Here is a 19,421-nt window from a genome sequence, read left to right as displayed (position 1 = left end):
AATGCTTCTACGAGTATAACTACATGATCTTGTATTTGTATACTTATTATTGGGAATGATAATGCAATACAGTCTAGCTATTGATTCCACTCTTCACAAGAAGTAAGGCAGGTAAAATTTTAGTTGCTCAAATGATTACTCCCCTACCTCTTAATAGGTCACACACTCTATATGTTCAGCCTATGTAGTGTTCAAAGATAGACTTGGATCTAATGTCACTTATTTGTACTGAAGATTCTCTCTCTCTCTCTCTCTCTCTCTCTCTCTCTCTCTCTCTCACACACACACACACACACACACACACACACACACACACACACACACACACACACACAAGAGAGAGAGAGATAGAGAACTAGGATGGAAGGAAGCCCCACCGAATAATTATGGATTAATCATTCACGAAGAACACACACACACACACACACACACACGAGAGAGAGAGAGAGAGAGAGAACTAGGATGGAAGGAAGCCCCACCGCGAATAATTATGGATGAATCATTCACGAAGAACTACAGTGACATAGAAGACTTTTTTCCAGAACTTTTGATGCTTGCTAGATTGGCTATCTTTATCTATCTATACTTTAGGAGGATGTGAGCCCTCTGCCATGATTAAAGTTTAAAAAACAAAACAAAAAAAATCATTGCAAATCCCATGAGTTGCGGCTTAGCTTCGTTGCATGGGACCCCTCCAAGCCTTATATTTCCAACGTGAAGCCCACCAAAGCCTGTGAAGCTCAAATTAGACGGTGCCTCATTTCATGGGCAATTTTTTTTAAGCATTAAATGTTGAAAGCAAGTCATGAACATCTCTCTCTCTCTTGGGGATCGTACAACGGTGGGTGCTCCAATAGAAAGCTCATTAAAAATTGAAGAAATATGGCCAAGTGGGCCATGTCCATCAACCACAGTAAAACCCACCGCTAGCTGAAGGAAAATGGGAGTGTACGAAATGGATCAAACAATTCGAGGTGACCCACCAAATGCATCAAACCAGAGATCATGGTAAATCCACTTTGGTTCAACAAAAAGTAGAGAAAACAAAACCTAAGAACTAGCAGCACAAAATCCACATCACATCACAACAAGGAGACTAAATCTTAAACCTATGTATGATAGCTCCACCTTTCTTCCGGCTATCAATGTGCAACTCTGACTTGATAAAGCTAATGTGCTTCATCTAAAATGCTGTTCTCGTTGCATACGTAGAAGATAATAAAAGCTTAATTTCCTTGCTGTTTCTTTAAAAAAAAAAGAAAACTGAAGTTTTTTTTTTTTTTTTTTTTTTGCTTTTGCTTAGATCTGGAGAAAGGGGAAGAGAGTTTTTTTATTTAATTTGTAAAAAACAGTTATTGAAATGAAGAATTGTGCTCTTTACGCCATTTCTTTTTTTTTTATTTTGCTAGTTGTACTAACACTAGAGTTGTATGAGCAGCCATTGTACCAAAAAAAAATTAAGAATTGCATGAACATCATCAAGTACCTTTTTGAATAGTGCGACAAAGCACCGGAATCAATCTAACCTATTTGCATTCCTATTCTAGAGTAAAAATTATTTAATTTTGTTCTCCGAGGGATAGTTTGGTAGAATATCTTACTTGAATTATAATAAGAAATAAATATATTTTGCAGCAAATTTTCATAAATTTTTTTACTTCATATATAATTTGCTATTGCTTCATCAATATAATACCATATCATTCTTAATTGCTCTCTCTCTCTCTCTCTCTCTCTCTCTCTCTCTCTCTCTCTCTATTTTTTTTGACAAATATATTGTTGTTTTTCTTGTGATTTTTTTTTTCATTAGCCTGCAATGTTTATCAAAGGAGTCCTTGCTTTAGAGTTTTGACTATGCTGCACAAAGTAAGATGCTTGGCTTGATCCTCATTAGAACGAGAGAAAAAAAAAGGGTGTTTTTAGGGGGGGGGGGGGGAGGGGGGTGTGGAAGGTGTGCTTTGAAGAAATCTGATCTCACCTGGCTTAAGAGAGTACATGCATTATTGATCCTTGATCAAGATTTCAGGATGTAGTTTTATAATGAGAGACACGTAGCCATATCAATCTAGAGAGATGAAGCATATTTCTTTGTCAAACCCCTCCTCAGCGTGCACTAAATTCTTCTTTTTTTTTCAAGGTTCTTCTTTTGGCTTCATGTTAGTTTATAATCTCTTTCTCCATTCAGCTTCCTTGGTGGACTAAATAAATACACTTAACGGATACCTTCAAGTACTTTCCACTATATTTTTATTACGCAAGTCTAGTAGTAACCTCACGTTTGCTCCTCCACATCCCCAAAGAAGCAGACACTAGATAAAATTCTCTACTGTCCTTCGGCACAATGAGCAATGAAGTAACCAAGTGCATGTATTCCACATCCATGCCCTACCTTTCATGGAACTGAGTCTATGCATCTGAAACCTCCCAAGAAGAAGAGATCATGTGACTTTGGATGGTCATTCTCTATATATATTAAAATAAAAGCTTTGGAGGGTAGTGAAACTAGGACTATTTGAGCAGCAATGGATAAATTTTCATGCAAGAAACCTGCCAAAAGACAACGTAGAGACTGTTCATTCACACCCATCGACTACAGAAACGTGGGAATATATATATATATATATATATATATATATATATATATATATATATATACACACACACACTTGTATCCTTAGGTTCGAGTGCCTATTTAATTGTGAAAAGACTCAAAGATAGTACGGTCCAGCGAACCTGACTACATTCAAACGAGCTGTTCACTGGCATAGTTACTACCTCCTCCTCTTCCGCCGAGGAAGAAGACAGGGACCAACAGGAGTCTCTGCACCATGCTGGGGCCCCATGCAATCGCCTCTTCATAAAATATGGGGTATTACTGTGATTGCAAAGCCGAAACTATTCAGTTTACCTACTATAAAATTATAAAATTCTACTAACAAATTTGAAAGCAGTAAAATAAAATTTATCCTTAAAATAATTTAAATATATCAAATGCCAATTTTTCACCAATGTAATTTTTTTAGTGTTAAATACAAATTCCTAAGTTGAGAAGGATTCAAGGGCGTCTCATAAGTCTACTTTAAAAGACATCCAGTGAATGATCAAATTAGTTTACTGACAAAAAGTAAATAATCAGTCGACGAGGACTGGATGTAAACTAGCAGTGAAATCCATAAATACTCGACCAAAAAGAAAATGGTAAAGTACGTTGGCTCCAATACTTTTTTGTAGAAAGTAATAGGATTCTGATGCAAGGAAGAATGTTAAAGTGGAAAACTTTCATGACTACAAATACGAAAGCCTCATTTTCAAAAGCTAGAAATACACAAACTAGCATGGTGCAATTTCATTAATCAGCAGGGTGCTGCGAACTTGGGAACTCATCATTGTCGCACTAGAAAGCATCAAACAGCCCTGTCGATAACAGCTACCTCAACTCATGGAGGCACAAATTACGACGCACTGATATGATTCATGATCGGCCATTGCCTTCCTGCTGTTTCTATAGTTTGAGGACTGATGCCATCATGACTTGAGTTTGGAAAGGAGTCGAGATTTGGTTGGAGCACGGCCTTTGATAACTCATATATTTTTTTTTTACTCTTGCAAAATTTAGGAAGGCAATGTGGGTGAGTTTAATTAGGATACTGCTGCTATGCCCGTTTGCCAACTCCTCATGATTGTTGCTTGTTAATATTATTTTGAAGGGAGCTACCGTACTAGCTTTAGACCGTTGCAATCTGATATTTACAAGCTCTTAGCTGCTTGTGAATTCGCGGAGGCTAAATACATTTACGAAAAGATGAGTAATATGGCTAATTGGGTGGCCTCATTCGCAGTCCATCATACTGAAAGCAAGATACCTCACACCTTGTGTCGTTTATTTTTTTTATTTTTATTTTTTTTGATTCTGTTAGTTTTATTCATGACTGGGAGCAGCTGATATAAATGTTAAAGAAGAAAAGAAAAAAAAAAAAAAAGAAAAGAAGAAGAAGAAGGAAGGGGGGAGGAATCCATGGGGAGTTTGGGTTTGGCAGAGGCATGATTGGCCAAATGGCTCAGCGGCAGCTTGTACGGGGAATGGCGATAAAACTCGTGCCACCGGGTTTTTTTTAATTTAGTTATTTTTTGTGACACGTGAACTAGGGTTAGGGTTTCAGGATATTTGCCCTTTCCGCAAGGGGCAGGTGTGTGGGCTTTGGATTCGGTTCCGCTTTCGTTTTGAGGGGGAAACTCGAAAATGGCGGGGTTTGGCACGGGTGCGGAACGCGGCGGGTTGTTGGCGGGAAGTCGCCACGTGCGGCGACTGGAAGAAGAAAAGCGGGGGGTGGGGGGCGGATTTTTGGCGGGAAGTTCGATTCCTCTGCGTGGCGTCTGGGCAAGCATATCAAGGTTGGATTCCCCTTGGATTCCCTTCAAGAGAGAGAGAGAGAGAGATGGATTTGTTTTACTTTAAATTATTAAGTAGGGTTTTTGAGGATTCTGGTTCCACTTTCTAATTACGACTTTGTGGACTTCAGAGGCCTTCACTTAACTTCTACCAAAAAAAAAAAAACAAAGCTCTCCCTTTAATTATTTCTGTATATAATGCCGTTATTTGGGTGTTGGCTTGTGATAGTCATCATTATGCAACAAAGATTATGGCTATTGTTTGATTTTCTTTTTTTATTATGTGTATATTAGTTTGAAGCAATGGTATTATTTTTATATTTCTACCGTCAGTAGCGACCAATAATAATCGTTTAATCCCACAAATGATGGAAGATTGTTAATGTTTCGAAATAAAGTAAATCGTAGGTTAAATGGACAAACGATGGGCTTCATTTTTGCCATAATAGGAAATAAGGAAAATAGAGGAACCAAAAAATAAAATAAAAAAATCTAGTTTTCTCCATAAAGAGATTTAAACCAAAAAGTGAATCATGTAAGCAACCTTGTGAGACCATGCTTATAATTTGCTATTTGCTCGCTCTAGCTTACAATTGGATTTTTTTTTTTTTTTTAAAGATAGAACGGTAATCATTACAATGATCGTTTTGATCTCTCTTGCAAAGAAAAACAATATACAATATCACCAAAATAACAATGTTAATTGACAAAATTTTGCTAAAGTATCCTGACAATACATTGTAAACCTATTTTGAAAATGATGAAGAAGATCAAATAGTGTCCATTTCATAAATGCTCATCAAAGTGGGCTTCCGAATTATTTTAATATATGTTTTAAAAGAGTCATATTGTAAATGGTGATGAATATATCAAATCATCTAAGTTCATTTTGATATATAAAGAGGGGCCCGTCTAACTATGTATTCTTTGCCTTTAATTGAACCTTATTTGAGAGTGCCGGCTAATATAGTTGGTAGAGTTAAGTAGGAGTCGGTACAAATGACTTGCATGCAAATTCCACCTTCATCCAATTTTCAATCATATTTTCTTCCATTCTAGTTCTTAAAATAAAGTAAAATAACTTGATATATGCACTTTCCACTTAAATTACTTTTGCCGCAGCTTAGGAAATACGTTTTGCTCTTGGCTTTTTTTCTCTCAAAAAAACTGTTTTAATCCAAGGAAGAAAAACTGTGAATTACTGGACGATCATACGATGCAAAAGAAAAATAAAAAAAGGAAAATAAACCAAAGTTTTGATTGAATGATTCAATTGACAATGATTCAAGGTCTAATAGGAGGACCAAAATAGAGAAAATATATTTAGCTAAAAATATACATGCATACGAAAACATTACCATGAATTTTATAATAGCAAATGAAGAACTAATTGCTTATTTTTCCCTCAGACGAAGAAATAGATTATATCTACCTTCTGGGATTTTCCCTCTAAATTTAGAGGGAATGGTAGATCATCAAAGATCTACTGCTAGATTTTCTTTATTCCATACCACAAACGTATACGTAGGAAGTCCACATGGTTCTTTTCATGCACGGGTAAGCATAGGATTCCATGACAAAAGTCCTTGGATGCAGAGGCTTGAAACCTCCTGGCTAAATGTGACGACACAGGGAAGTGTGTGTGGAAAAATATAATTTATGGGGAGAAGTGAAGGCCCAAAGATGTTGCTCTGTGCATGGGTAGTCAGGTAAGTTAATTTCTCCTAAATATGTGAGCATGGAAGCTTAAAAAAAATTCCACATAGTGCATATGAGCCTCCTTGTTCGTGGGATCAAACGAAATAAATGGTGTCACCTCTAGATTTGGGTTCACAAACTTCCAAATCTCAAAATTGGATACAAAAAAAAAAAAAAAGTTCAGCTAAATTACATGCAGTTGCACGAAAACCAGCTGTAAACCTTTAATTAAGATCTGCTGTAATGTGATAAAACTCAATATAAGTTTCACATTTCAAGTATGTCATAATTATTGTTTTGACCGAGTAACAAAAATTTATTTAGTCTGACGACAAGTTATCGATGTCTTGACTAGATCGAAGCTTCGATGCTACGTTAATGCTTCTTTTAACAAAAAAAGGAAGGGGAAGATCCCCACTAGATGCTATGTGTGAATCACCCCAATGTTCTTTTAAAGAGAATGGAACTTCTAAAAGTCAGCAGCATGGGCCCAATAGTTTTCTTTCAGCAAACAGGAAGACAGTTCATGCATCTAACATGCATGAAATTTGTACATTAATATGAATAATAATAATAATAAAGAGGATGCCCTCATAATGAACAAGTTAATACATATATAGGATTGCTTTTATTTGTAAGCAAAAGCCAACTCATGACTCATCCTCATTGGATGATTAGAAATATTGTTTTTTGACCAGCCAAATGGAGCTGGAATCCTTTTAGCAACCAATGATGTCAGTATTGCATTTGAATGAGGTAGGCTATTTGAGAGTAGGAGCATGGTAATTAAATTCGCCCAGGAGTCATTTATGTATAGTATAAATAGGATTTAACTTCATATGATGATGTGTCAAACTTGTGCAAATCCCTAGGCCGGACAAGTAGATCAATGCATCAAAATTGATTGTTTTCATGCTGTCCTTCTATCCTGACTTTAGGTTATATCCTTTCTTGTATGCTAGATAGGATTCAATACTACAACTTGGACATGATTAAGACAAGATCTTAGTTTGAGCTTAAATGATAGTCTCTTCATGCTAATGATGGCTATCTGCCAATTTTAAGGACAAGTATCAATCTAGAAGAGTGCTTAGAGGATAGGATAAGAGAATTCTACTCAAACTACAAAGTTGCAGTTTCACATCCATGCATGGAATAAAAAGCTACCACTCACAAAATGAATGATAAGTAATCTTATAATTGCACTCAATTGTCTCATGATGTTAAAACAAGCCATCTGGCCAAATAATCTCTTTTCAAGCTACCCTACACAAAAGTAAGCCATAGCGTAGCAGCTGTACATGAGGGAGGAGGTTTTTTTTTTTTTAAACAAATAATGTATTTCAGCACCGGCAGATGTTTTCAAGCATTCAACATAATTAATTTTGTATAGTAATTCTTATTTAATGTGTATGAATTATATAGTTTTTGAAAAAAATATTATGTATTCAAAGAAACAAAAATTATTCTCAAGTATACCTGTATCTCTAACACCCTAGTTAAAAAAAAAAAAAAAACAAATTGCAAGGTAACATGGCCTTCCCCATTGACAGTAAATTTATAAAAATTTTAAAAAATAAATTATAAAAAATTTTCTAAAATTTATATTTATTATATTTATATCTAATAGTTCGTAAAATTTATACTTATATCTAGTTAAATTAACAGTATTAGTAAAACTGTTTGTTTTATATAAAAAGTCGAAATTAATTTTAAATGAGAAAAACGATGCATACATTTTTTTTATATTAAGCGGTTGTTATGTTATTTAAGAATATTTTTGTTATTTTAAAAAAAAATCTAATATAATATTTAGATTCTATATAAGGTTAATAATTTGACCAATATTTTATTAATTTATAGATTAATGATAAAATTAAATTTTAAAAAGAACAAGTTTATGTTTTTCGAATGGATGTAGGTGCAATTGATCTTTGATAGAGTTTTTTATAATTGCTGGAATTAAAAGGGATTATGGGGAGACTTTGGCTGGGTCAAGATTTCCGTTGGATTCTGCACTCATCCAAATTAGATTTATGGACACATTCAAGTGCCGAGTTAGGAACCGCTCAGATACGGTTCCAGAGATCATTGAAGGTAGACTTTAAGATCATTCAATTATATTGAGAGAAAATATTCAGTACCATCCGTTCATTTTAATCATGACAGGGGAAGGAGACCGAGAGGGCGAGAGACAAGGAGGAGGCACCATCGTGCTGCGGTGAGAGTAACCAGGAGGTTACCAAACCCACCACACTCATTCCGCCAAGAAATTTAAAACCTTTTAGAGAGAGAAAGAGGGGTTCCACTTCCACTGGCACTAAAAACCAACCTAGCTTTCCACTTCTCTCCATTAGGGATGAGCATCCAATGACTTGAAGGTCAAGTCACATCTCCTCCTCCTCTTCCTAATTTCTCTTCGTCTCATTTATTTCGCTCGGATAAATTGGGAGGAGACGATAATTTGACATGTCATCCTTTCATTGATACCGCTTATGCTATATTGACTAAAAATAGCAATTACTTATCCAAAAAAAACTAAAACTAGTAATTAGAATTTATTGACAAACAAAAATAGCAAGTGAAAATTAGGAGACACGTTCATTGGACAATTGGACAGTGATTGAACACATGTCATGCTCCTAGCAATGAGTTGGATGTGTATACCTCTATAAATATTTGAATTTATATTTGTCTACTAAAAATATTTCAGTCATTTAAATTTTAAAAACTTTCTCTCAAAAAAAAGATATATGCAAAACTAGTTTTTTATAAAAATAGACATGAAAATAGAAATTTATAAGAATATTTATGTAAATTCACAATTCTTTGCATGTCTTTGTGAAATTTTAGAAAAGTTCGAAGATGCTTTTTTATAGTTATATTTATTTATCTTAGTTTGAAGAAACCTATTTTGTCAAATTAATTTCAATCAAATACTTTTGGTCCTATTTTTCTCTTCATTTTTGCCAATGGAGCTTAATTCTCTTATTTAAATAACCCATATAAAACTATATTTCAAGAAAACTAATGATATACCTTATTAGATATTCGACTTTTACCGTTCATTGATAAATAATATGAGATTTCTATCTTTTTATTATTGTTAGAATATGGTGCCTCCCGTGAAGGCAGGTTCTATAACTATTTCCTGATGTTTCTTTTTACTTTATTGGTTGAGTTAGATGGGACGTGCATGGTGCATTGAGGGCTGCTAACAAAAGTGAATGAGGTCATGCATGGACTTGGCATGATTCATGAGGGTTGGGTCAAATTTTAGCCCACGTCAGATGAGTGATTGGATGTATGGCAGCAACGCTTGCTGCCACCTTTTTATATATATATATAGAAACAACATTATAGATATAGCATAAAGATGGTCAATAAATCTACAAGTGAATATTAGTTTTGGAATTTTAATTTTTGAAAAAAATTACAATTTAAAAATAAAAACCAATCCTATCATCTATTTGTTATTTATTCAAAAACTTTAAAAAAAAATTTTAAATCCCATATTAGGTGTGTGAAAGCAAGTCTTTTTGCTTAAATAGAAATTTTTTTCCAAAAAGCTTAAGTTGGGCTTTGAGAGAAGTGAGCTAGTGATCACGCGCACTAAGTCATTCAGATCAATTCTCCTAGAGATCGTGCTTATTAGAGAAGAATCGAACTAAATTAGGTTGTTGTATATAGGGGAGGAATCATGTTCCTAGGATAGGCTAAACTTAGTTGTTTAGTAGTTTGAATACAATGACTTGGGTCATTGATGATAGCAAAACATAACACACGCCTTTGAATGCCCTCTCTAAGCAAATAACATGCTGATATAAGGAGCTAAACAACATGTCCAAATGAACAAGAATAAATACCAAACTCCAATATCATATTTACCATAGATTATTTCATGCCCTCGCATGGATCTTGAAGGTTGTGATGTATCCAAATAAGATGCCGTCACTTTAGAAAGAAGCTAGAATTTTATAGTAAGATTTAAGCATGGGTATTAATAGCATGAATATATAAATGTCGAGACGTATGGCCTGAATGTTACTTTAGGAACTATTCGGAAAATCTAACAAAATTAGATTAGATTTTATATAAAAATCAGGCTTGTCGGCCTATCCAGCCTATATTCTTCTAAAGGCCTATTCTGATCTTAACTTAAATCTTCTCTACCAGCCTGTTGGCCTGTAAGGAGAAAAAAAAATTATTATTGGTTTTTTTTTCTCCAACAAAAATTGAATTGAGAAAGTAGTGGATTAGTATAGGGCTACTCAAATAGATTGATCACTTCATGAATTTAATGAGAGATCTAGTCCAATCTTATTGTATTTGTCAACCATACTCTTATAAATGTGAGGTGAGGGCTTTGGATATTGAGTGGCATATTTTATGATGCTCCAAATAATCAATTACCAAAAAAACTCTTTTAAGTGGGGTTCCCTCGTTGGAGCTCCGTCCTATCATCACACACACACACACACACAAGTTAATATTGTTGGGATTTTTTGATGGATTCAAACATTCCAGTTACTAATTATAATCCTCATGCATTGGCTATATCTAAACATCTTATGATTTTTGATGGATTCGAATTCTTTATTTGCATACCATGGCCTCATATTTTAATTGCACAAATATCTAAATTTTATTCACTTCTGAGATTTACAAGACCCCTTGATTAAAAAGCAAAGTTATACGCAATCAATCTTTGACTGCATGGATATCTAAATATCAACAACTAAGAATTTTAATGGACTCAAAACCTTCGGTCACAAAACATAACTGACGCATTGATTACATGAAGATCTTAAATTCAGCACTGATTTTTAATAGATTCGAACCCTTTGACCACAAAGCAAACTGTCATGTACCCAAGTATTGGCCGCATGATCAAATATCAGCACCCTTAAGATTACGATTAGATCCGAACCCTTCAGTTACGAAGCAAAGCTATCATGCAACCAAATACTGAATGAATGCGTTAATATGTAAATATCGAAGCTCTTAAGATTATCAGAGATTAGCACTTTTAAAATTTTCAATAGATTTTAGCCATTTTATTAAAAAGCACAAGTATCATAGATTAACTGCATAAATATCTAAATGTTAATGCTTTTAAGATTTTCGCAAAATTCGAACATTTTAATTGTAAAATATATGTTTTATTTGTTGACTGCAAGAATATGTAAATATCAGCACTCATAGGATTTAGAATGTACCTCGACCTTCTGGTTCCCAACCTCAATCTTTACTCATGGACTAAATGAATTTCTAAAAAGATGTTGAGAGGCACTTGTTACATGGATATGTAAGATTTCTCAAATCCACTAACACCAACTTGCCAATTTTATAACAAATCAACTTCATCCATCGCAATAGAGAATTATTTGTATTCACAAATAGAAACCCCAAGCATGGGTGACATCTAAATGCTAGAACTAACAATTAGTCCCAATACATGTATCTCATGCCATAATTACAAGAAAATCACAACATAATTACAAGAAAAAAATATAATATTACACACACATATAAATATATATATATATATATATATATATATATATATATATATATATATATATATATATATATATATATATATATATATATGCGCGCGCGCGCTTTGTTGATTCACCGTAATTACTTTAATTACACAAAGCATATAATATTACTTAGGGTCTATTTGGATGATTGAACTAAAAATCCTACGAGATTCATGGACTGGACCAGTACAACTAATAAAATCACAACATTATAGACCCGACTAGGTCTATATTTATATATATTTAGGACTGATTTTGGAGTGGGTTGGTATAAATTCCGTATGAAGAAAAAAAATATTAGATATTTATAAATATAGGCCTAGCATAGTCTATAATTTTATAATCTTATTAGTTGTACTAATCTAATTTACGAGTCTTATAGAATTTTCAATTCTATCGTCACCCTAAATAATGATGTTTATGTGAATGAAGTAATTTTAGACTTACTAAAAGCATTTTATTGGCTACACTTCGGTACATCGGTAGCTCACACATAACGGGTATGAGCAGTGCCCCAAAAATTAGGAAGTAAAATAGACTGCAGAAAAGATGAGATAGGTCCATCCAGATGAAGTCGTCTAAATGATAGGCCGTATAGGAGGCCACCTACAAATAAAGTTCCTTAGATTCTTTTAAAAAGAAAAAAAAATAATTACTTCCTTATTTTTGATTAAAAAACCTTTGTCTTATCTCCTTGATTCTCCTACTCTTCCCACCATTCAATTTCTCCCCAAAATATCTCCTCCTCGATACATTGAAAGCACACACTCTTCGCCCCCCCACCCCCTACAAATACAATAAGAAACCTTCCCCCTTTCCCCCTCTTTCTCTCTCTCTTACCTAAGCACTCCTCTCTCTCTCTCTCTCTCTCTCTCTCTCTCCTGCTTTGCCTTCTTCCCTCCACCTTTTCCCTCGTTTCCTTCCCCTCCACCGCTCTCTCTCTCTCTCTCTCTCTCTCTCTCTAAAAGCCTTCGTGGGAGAGCTTGGGAGGAGGAGATAGAGATAGGCATGGGAAAGTACATGAGGAAGGCGAAGGTGTCGGGGGAGGTGGCGGTGATGGAGGTCTCCGCCCAGTCCTCCCTGGGCGTCCGCACCCGCGCCCGCACCCTCGCACTCCAGCGCCTACAGAAGCCCTCCCCGGTGCCGGACTCCTCCTCCTACCTCGAGCTCCGCAGCCGCCGCCTCGAGAAGCCACCGCCCCTCGCCCCCAAAGCCCCCCCGGCCAGGCCCCCCCATCGAACCAAAGTGGCGAATACCGCCGACTCCGACAAGGGCTCGCCGGAGGCCTCGCCGGATGCCGAGGTGTCGTCCGGGGAGAATGTTCTCGAGGCCGAAGCAAGGGACAGGTGGGTTTTGTTCGACAACTTGCTCGCGAAATCAGGCTTCTTTACTCGAGGGTTTCGGTCTCTTGGCTTATTGCTAAGTATGGTTTCTCGTTCAAAAATCTATTGGGGGATTTTGGAGTCGCAATAAATCATTTCTTTTTTGTTTTAATCACCATGGGCAAGGTTAGATGCCCCTAATTTTATTTTCCCCTCTTTCTAAAATTTCTACTTTTCAGGGTGTCAGAGAGAGGGAGAGAGAATCACTTATTCATGGCATGCTTTAAAAATATTGGGGTTTGAAACATGTCTTTTGATCTTAGTCATGCTTTGCCTTCATGCTTCTTTCTGCTGAAGAGCTCTATTTTTTTTTTTTTTAGTCTATATCTAAGCTCTTTCATGCTTTGGAGGTCTTAAAAAAAACAAAAAAGAAACCCTGTTCTAGGGTTTTAGGTTAGGGTTTTCATCTTTGAAATTTTTCTTTTTTTCATGCATTGGATTCTCTTTTTCTGGTGCTGGTGCCAGGCTTTACCATGTCTAATTTAAAAAGATTTGCTTTCTATTAATTTCTTACTGTATGATTTGGTGGCTGCTGAGACCTTTGGATGTAATATAAGTCTTCAGTCTCTCTCACGAAAAGTTCTTTCTATTGTTGGAAAAAATTTCTCCTGCACAAAAAGGTTTAGTTTTTCTCTCTCCCCTTCTCTTCTTTTGGTTTTCAGGCCTGTTCCTTAAAATCGGAGACCACGAATCTCATCTTTAATGTGATCGTATTTCTGTTGGTGAAGCCTTGGTCCCATGTTTGTATTACTGTAGAATCTCTGACTTTTGGCTTGTTTACCTCTTTCACCGGCGTTTTGGTGGTTCTTCGGTTTGGTTTCTGGAACAGAGTACCGCATGCAACTTGTGGCTAGGTCCATCTTCCGTTATGCTCTTCTATTATCACTAGGTTGATTATGTAAGGGGGTTTTCCTCTTGTTCTTTGAGTGCTGGATGGGCCCTCCTCCTTTGGTGATCAGTGGTTTTTCCATTGTTTGACATGGCCTGAACTTGATGACTTCATGCTTCCTGCTTATGAGGTGTTCTCAGAGTCGTCTTAGTAGTCTTGTGGAACTTTTATGCCCATATAACTTGGTTTACCAAACTAAAATCGCACTTTTTGCTTATTTTTCACTGGGAAACTTGAGTGGCTTTCTGATGTTTTAAATGTTATTCTAGTTCTATGACTTTTCCCGCTTTCTTCATGGAAGACTTGCTGGTTCGCCTTGGCAAATAACCCGAATAAAACGAGATGGATTTAGTGGGCCTTGCTATTTTGTTACTACGTGCGATCTTTGACAAAAGTTGGCTGATTAATCTTCACAGTCCGGGGAACCGTAAATCTGAAAGCTTTAATGCATTTGTACCAAGTATCTGCACAGAAATGGTCTTCCTCTGTTCAAATCTTGTTTTGTTTAAAAATGAAGTCACGCTGGGACCATCCTCTGGCTGCATGTCGCCGGATTTGCCGCATGGGCCATGCTTCGCTATATGCGACATTTAAAGAACAGGTTGAGAAAATTAATAGGAGCAAACTCAACAATTTTCAGGTTTTTCAAACTGCTTGTAGCTTGCTGATACACTTCATCACCTATGGTATTAGTGATCATGCTTGTAGCTTAAAGATTTTGCATTTTTTTTCTTGTGATGCTGGTGGGATGTTTTCATTTTGAGTGATATCATGTAAATGAGCAGGTCCAAGCACTTGTGATTTTTAGTTTAAATTTTTGTAGCCATGATTGGAGGGCTGTTGCTCATGGTAGACAGAACCATCGTCTTTAGAACTGTTTTCTGGTCCCTTTTTGTGATTAAGCCTAATTATTGAGGCTGATTTAGCTGTCTTTAAACTACCAATAAACTGTGCATTAAGTACTGTTAATTCTGCTTGTGTTCTAGTTTTTTGAGGCTTATGGCGATTGCTTATGATAAATAATGCTCCCCCCCTTCCCTTTGTTTGTTTCTTCTCTTTTGAATCCTATATTTTGGGAAGTGGTGAAGAAATGGAGATTTTACATGTGGACAACCGCAGAGTAGTGATGTGATAAGGGTTTTTTGTGCTATTACTTGATTGCAGGAGTGTCAGGGAGACTACGCCTTGCAGTTTGATAAGGAATTCAGAAACCATAGGAACTCCTGGTTCTACAACGAGGCCCACCAGCTCAACTGCCACCAACCGGAGAATGCAGAATTCAATGCGCAGGAACATCCCAACGGCCCATGAGATGGAAGAATTTTTTGCTGGGGCTGAGCTACTCCAACAACAAATATTTATGGAGAAGTATACATTCCTTGGTTCTCTACTTTTGCGATATTATTGTTTGCTAAGCTCATGGCTATCCTGTGCAACAAGTGCATAATCTGAATCAAAAGGACAGGTTGATGAATGAGCTTTTAGGCTAAAGCTCACTTGTATAAGCATCAGCATGTCCTATAGGCCTTAAGTAGGTGTTGGGCATAACTTGATCAGAGATAGCAATGTTGGAAGATAGATGATGATATGCACAATCTCAGTTATATCGGCGATTCACAATATTTGTTTTGGTTGTTTTAATCCTTCTTGCAGGTACAACTTTGATCCAGTGAATGACCACCCACTTCCTGGCCGGTATGAATGGGTGGAACTGGACTCTTAGGCTGCGGATCTCCACCTTGGTGCTGCTTCTTTTCCTGCAGCTTCTTCATTGATCTCTGCCCAGGGCTTTCAAGGGAGGGCTGGGCTGCAGCAGTGGTGGTGGTGGCTATCACTACCCTTTCTTTTATGTTGTAAAAAAACCAGTAGTCCCAAAGAAACTTTGCAATCTAATGGTCTGTAACCCATATAGAGCTGATGAGCTACATCTAGAGAAGAAAAACCCACAGGTTCAAACTCACTGCAACTCTAACAGATCATGCAGAGGGGGAAAAAAGTAGGGTCAATCTTTTTATAGTTTTCCTTGATAGAACCAGTTATGTATTAGGCTCTTTTGTTGGGTAGGAGGTATACATTTGCTGCATCTGATCTTGTATTTTGTCTATACTGCTGCTGATGGACCTGAAAAGCTCATTGGGAAATAAAGTGACCCATTTGCCCTTGTATTCTGCCCCTGAAATATCTCTTCTTGGATTCCATCTTTCCATATAACAATGCTCCGTACCTTGGTGAATGCCTTGTTTCTGCCGGAGTTTTGAGTTGTTGTCTTTGTTTCTACTGTAGGTACTTGTTTCTGCCGGTGTTTGAGGTGCTCTTTGTTTCACTCGATGAGATTACTCGCTTGTACTTTTTACTGTTTGATGATTCTGTGGTAGAAACATGCTTGTTCACCACTGGCAAATCTTGGGTCATCAAGGGATGTCTTCTGTAGTTCATTTGGTTTTTTATTACCTTCTGAAAGACTGTCCATTCAATACTATGCTCGCTGGATACTGTCCGTTTGCAATCCAAGACCTCAAGTGCATGGAAAGAAAAGTATGAGCGCGACTTTTTATTAAAACACTGCCTGACGCCGAGCAAGAAATGGAAGAGTGATTTAATTTTGTTCGGATACAAGTTTTTAGTTTGTTAGGGGCTCCTGTTTCACTTCATGGGGTCGCATGAGGTTTTTCACATGAATTCCAAAGACTTCTTTTGTTTGATGGTTTCAAAAGTTCTTTGCTTGTCCAACCTCTAAGCCCATTTGTCCATTGTTCTCACCCATTGTTTCGTATGCCATCTACCTATGAAGCTGTGGCGAGTTGGCATGAATTTTTGGGACAATCAATACAATTATCATCTTCTCTACATGTTCTAAGTAATTCGAAGATATTTCAAAACCTCCAAAGATCGTCCGTTCTATTTCATCGCTGGAAGTAGAGGATACAAGGTAGATCTTGCATCACCAATCAGAAACTTTCTGCCTTCTGACTCCTTCCATTCTTGCAGCCAGCCAATCCATAAGTCTATTTCTTTCTTTGAACATCTGGCGCTCTTGGTTTCTTCATTTAGTAACCTTTTATATCTGTGTTGTATGCAGCTTCTGTTCTCCAAACTATCTCCCTTTGGTAGCCTAGATGGATTCAGTTTTTCTTGAATATATGATTCTTTTTTGTAAGAAATCTCTTAATATCTTTTTTCTTGCATCTAATTTCTGTTCTCCAAACCATCTTCCTTGGGGTACCCTAGATGGATTCAGTCTTACTTGCGTTTATGAAGTTCATGAATTTGGGTACCTGCTGACCACACATACTGTTTGTTGATCAGTTTGTGCATTTCACTTCATGCAGTCGGCCGTGTTAGCCGGAGAGAGTTTCATTGAGGCTTGCTATTGTCTGATTAGGGCAACTCCATTGACGAGTATGCGCGTTATAGAATGTCGCCGCCAATTCATTTGAGTGAGTCTTTCTTGCTGCTGGAGTCTCTATCTTTTAAAGCCCCATCAGATTTCCAATCCGAACCCTATTTTCGACCGAAGAAAGTTTTATATGATCTCAAACAAGCCCCTAGAGTCCGTGTGCCTAGGTTGTGCCTAACCCTAAAGCCCATTGTTGGGAAGACAATAACCAATGGATTAATGTAGCCCATTGTTGGGAAGACAATAACCAATGGATTAATGTAGCCCATTGTTGGGAAGACAATAACCTATTTTTTCCCTGTAATATCCTGTAGCTGCAAGCGCTATTATCTTGTCACAAAGTTAATATTGAGCGAATTGACTCGTGGAATGAGGGGAGCATGCTACTCTATCCTTCTATTGTGCTGAATTACATGCCTCCAATTGGAAAAGGCAACACCACAAATCCTGAGATTGTCATCACTGATTGATTCAAACAGCAATAGGAGTGAAGTATTAAGCTTGAAAAAGGATTGTACAGAGTATTAGGTTGATCAATTCATGTATCTAATATAATAGTACTACGAGGTGATAAGCAATGAATAGCCTTTGAGACTTTGGAGTAGCATTTGTTGTTAAGAAAAAAAAGGCTGTTACTAGAGACTCAACAGACCCGAGAAAGGACAGCAAAAGGTCAGTTTTCTCAATCAGATGTTCAAAAGTCAAGAGAAAATAAGAAAATTTCTTCTGAAGAGTTATCAAAATTGTTCGCATTCAAAATTTTCCACCTATGCCACCAAAAGGTCAGTTTTCTCAATCAGATGTTCAAATCTTAGCTACACATGATTAATATTAGATAGACCATTACCAAGGTACTTTGACCTGTTGCTCTGAGCAGAAATGTGAATCCCAAGCATAATTTTGGTATTTTTTGGGTCAAAGTTGGTTTCTAAAGCTCATGGATGAAGTTTAGGATCGACGGCTAAGATTTAAATTATTTGATATGGTTAGTTGTAGTTATAGGTTTAATTTAAGATATTGAGTGTCTTCTTTATAATAATGTGAGGAGTAGAACAGTGTCCAGCATTATGAATATTTATACTAAGTTCAATAATTTCTCAAGCCTTTCGTTTGATCTTTGGCTTTATTATGGATTTATGATCTTCATCTTCTCCTTATTTTCTTCACCTCTTCATTCTGTTCTTTTATGACTCACAAATAGTACAGAGTTCACCTACACCGTATCTTATATGATAGAAGGTTAGATAAGAAGCTTATGGTGAGACATATGGATTGGATAAAAGTAAGGAGATCTAAAGGTCCTAAAAGCCGGAAGTACATGGACTTGATGCGGGTAAACTTATGGAGCTTACCTAAAGTTGTCTTGTTAGCTCACTCTTGTTCTACCTTGATGAAAAGAAAGTTAAGTAGTTGAAATAGGTGTAGAATTGCATGCTAGCTGAAGTAGATTGACCGCGCCAACTCAAAATTCAGAACAAACACCAAACATTAAAAACAATATTTGTAGTGGAAGAAAAAAAATTTGGAAGGAAACATAATTCTATTCAAAAGAAAATAAAAGCCAAAACAATGTGTTTGGCTCTCTCTCACAAAGATGCCTCACTAGAGAGGCTCCACATACAAAAATTATTCTCCCCTCAACTCTTCAGATGGCTTTCTCCTCCCCAATTATAAAACCATAATATCTCTCCTATTACATGACAAAAACATCACTATTTCTCTCCAGCTAAAAAACAAACTCAAATATATTAATTCTAAGACTCAACCTAACAAAAGTGGACTAGCACTAAAAGATACACAATTCCAACTAGATTGGAATAGAATCCTAGTATAAGTAGGACAAATAATGGACTTCTAACAATAGATACCACGAAGTGACAACTCATAGATGGTGATGGGAGTGGAAATGAGTGAAAAAAGAGGATTTGTTTGTAAGTGTTTCTTAGCAAATTCAAGTCCCCTTGGTCCGTGGTAACCAGATGTAGTTATAGAGGACTGCCAATAATTAGACATTTAAAGATGATAAGTGATTGGGTGCCTTGCATGGTCTCTCATGTATGGAAGGTGTTTTGAGTGACAAGGAGAGCAAGGAGGCTTAAAATGAAGAGGCTCTTGGAAGA

General features: G+C 36.5%; 1 protein-coding gene across 1 annotated transcript; it reads left to right on the top strand.

The window, feature by feature from the left end:
- The first annotated feature begins 12,459 nt into the window (after window positions 1-12,459).
- On the top strand, window positions 12,460-16,083 carry LOC103716255 (cyclin-dependent kinase inhibitor 4-like). Its single transcript, XM_008804182.5, has 3 exons — window positions 12,460-12,979; window positions 15,069-15,272; window positions 15,558-16,083. Exons 1-3 carry the CDS (start codon window positions 12,642-12,644, stop codon window positions 15,625-15,627), a joined length of 612 nt encoding a protein of 203 aa, XP_008802404.1. The 5' UTR covers window positions 12,460-12,641; the 3' UTR covers window positions 15,628-16,083.
- Window positions 16,084-19,421: the final 3,338 nt, after the last annotated feature.

The sequence above is a fragment of the Phoenix dactylifera genome, chromosome 3 (genome assembly GCF_051530095.1).
Source record: "Phoenix dactylifera cultivar Ajwa chromosome 3, Ajwa_hap1_PhDact_Kaust_v1.1, whole genome shotgun sequence".
Lineage (NCBI taxonomy): Eukaryota > Viridiplantae > Streptophyta > Magnoliopsida > Arecales > Arecaceae > Phoenix > Phoenix dactylifera.
This window is presented reverse-complemented; position numbering and strand designations above follow the sequence as displayed.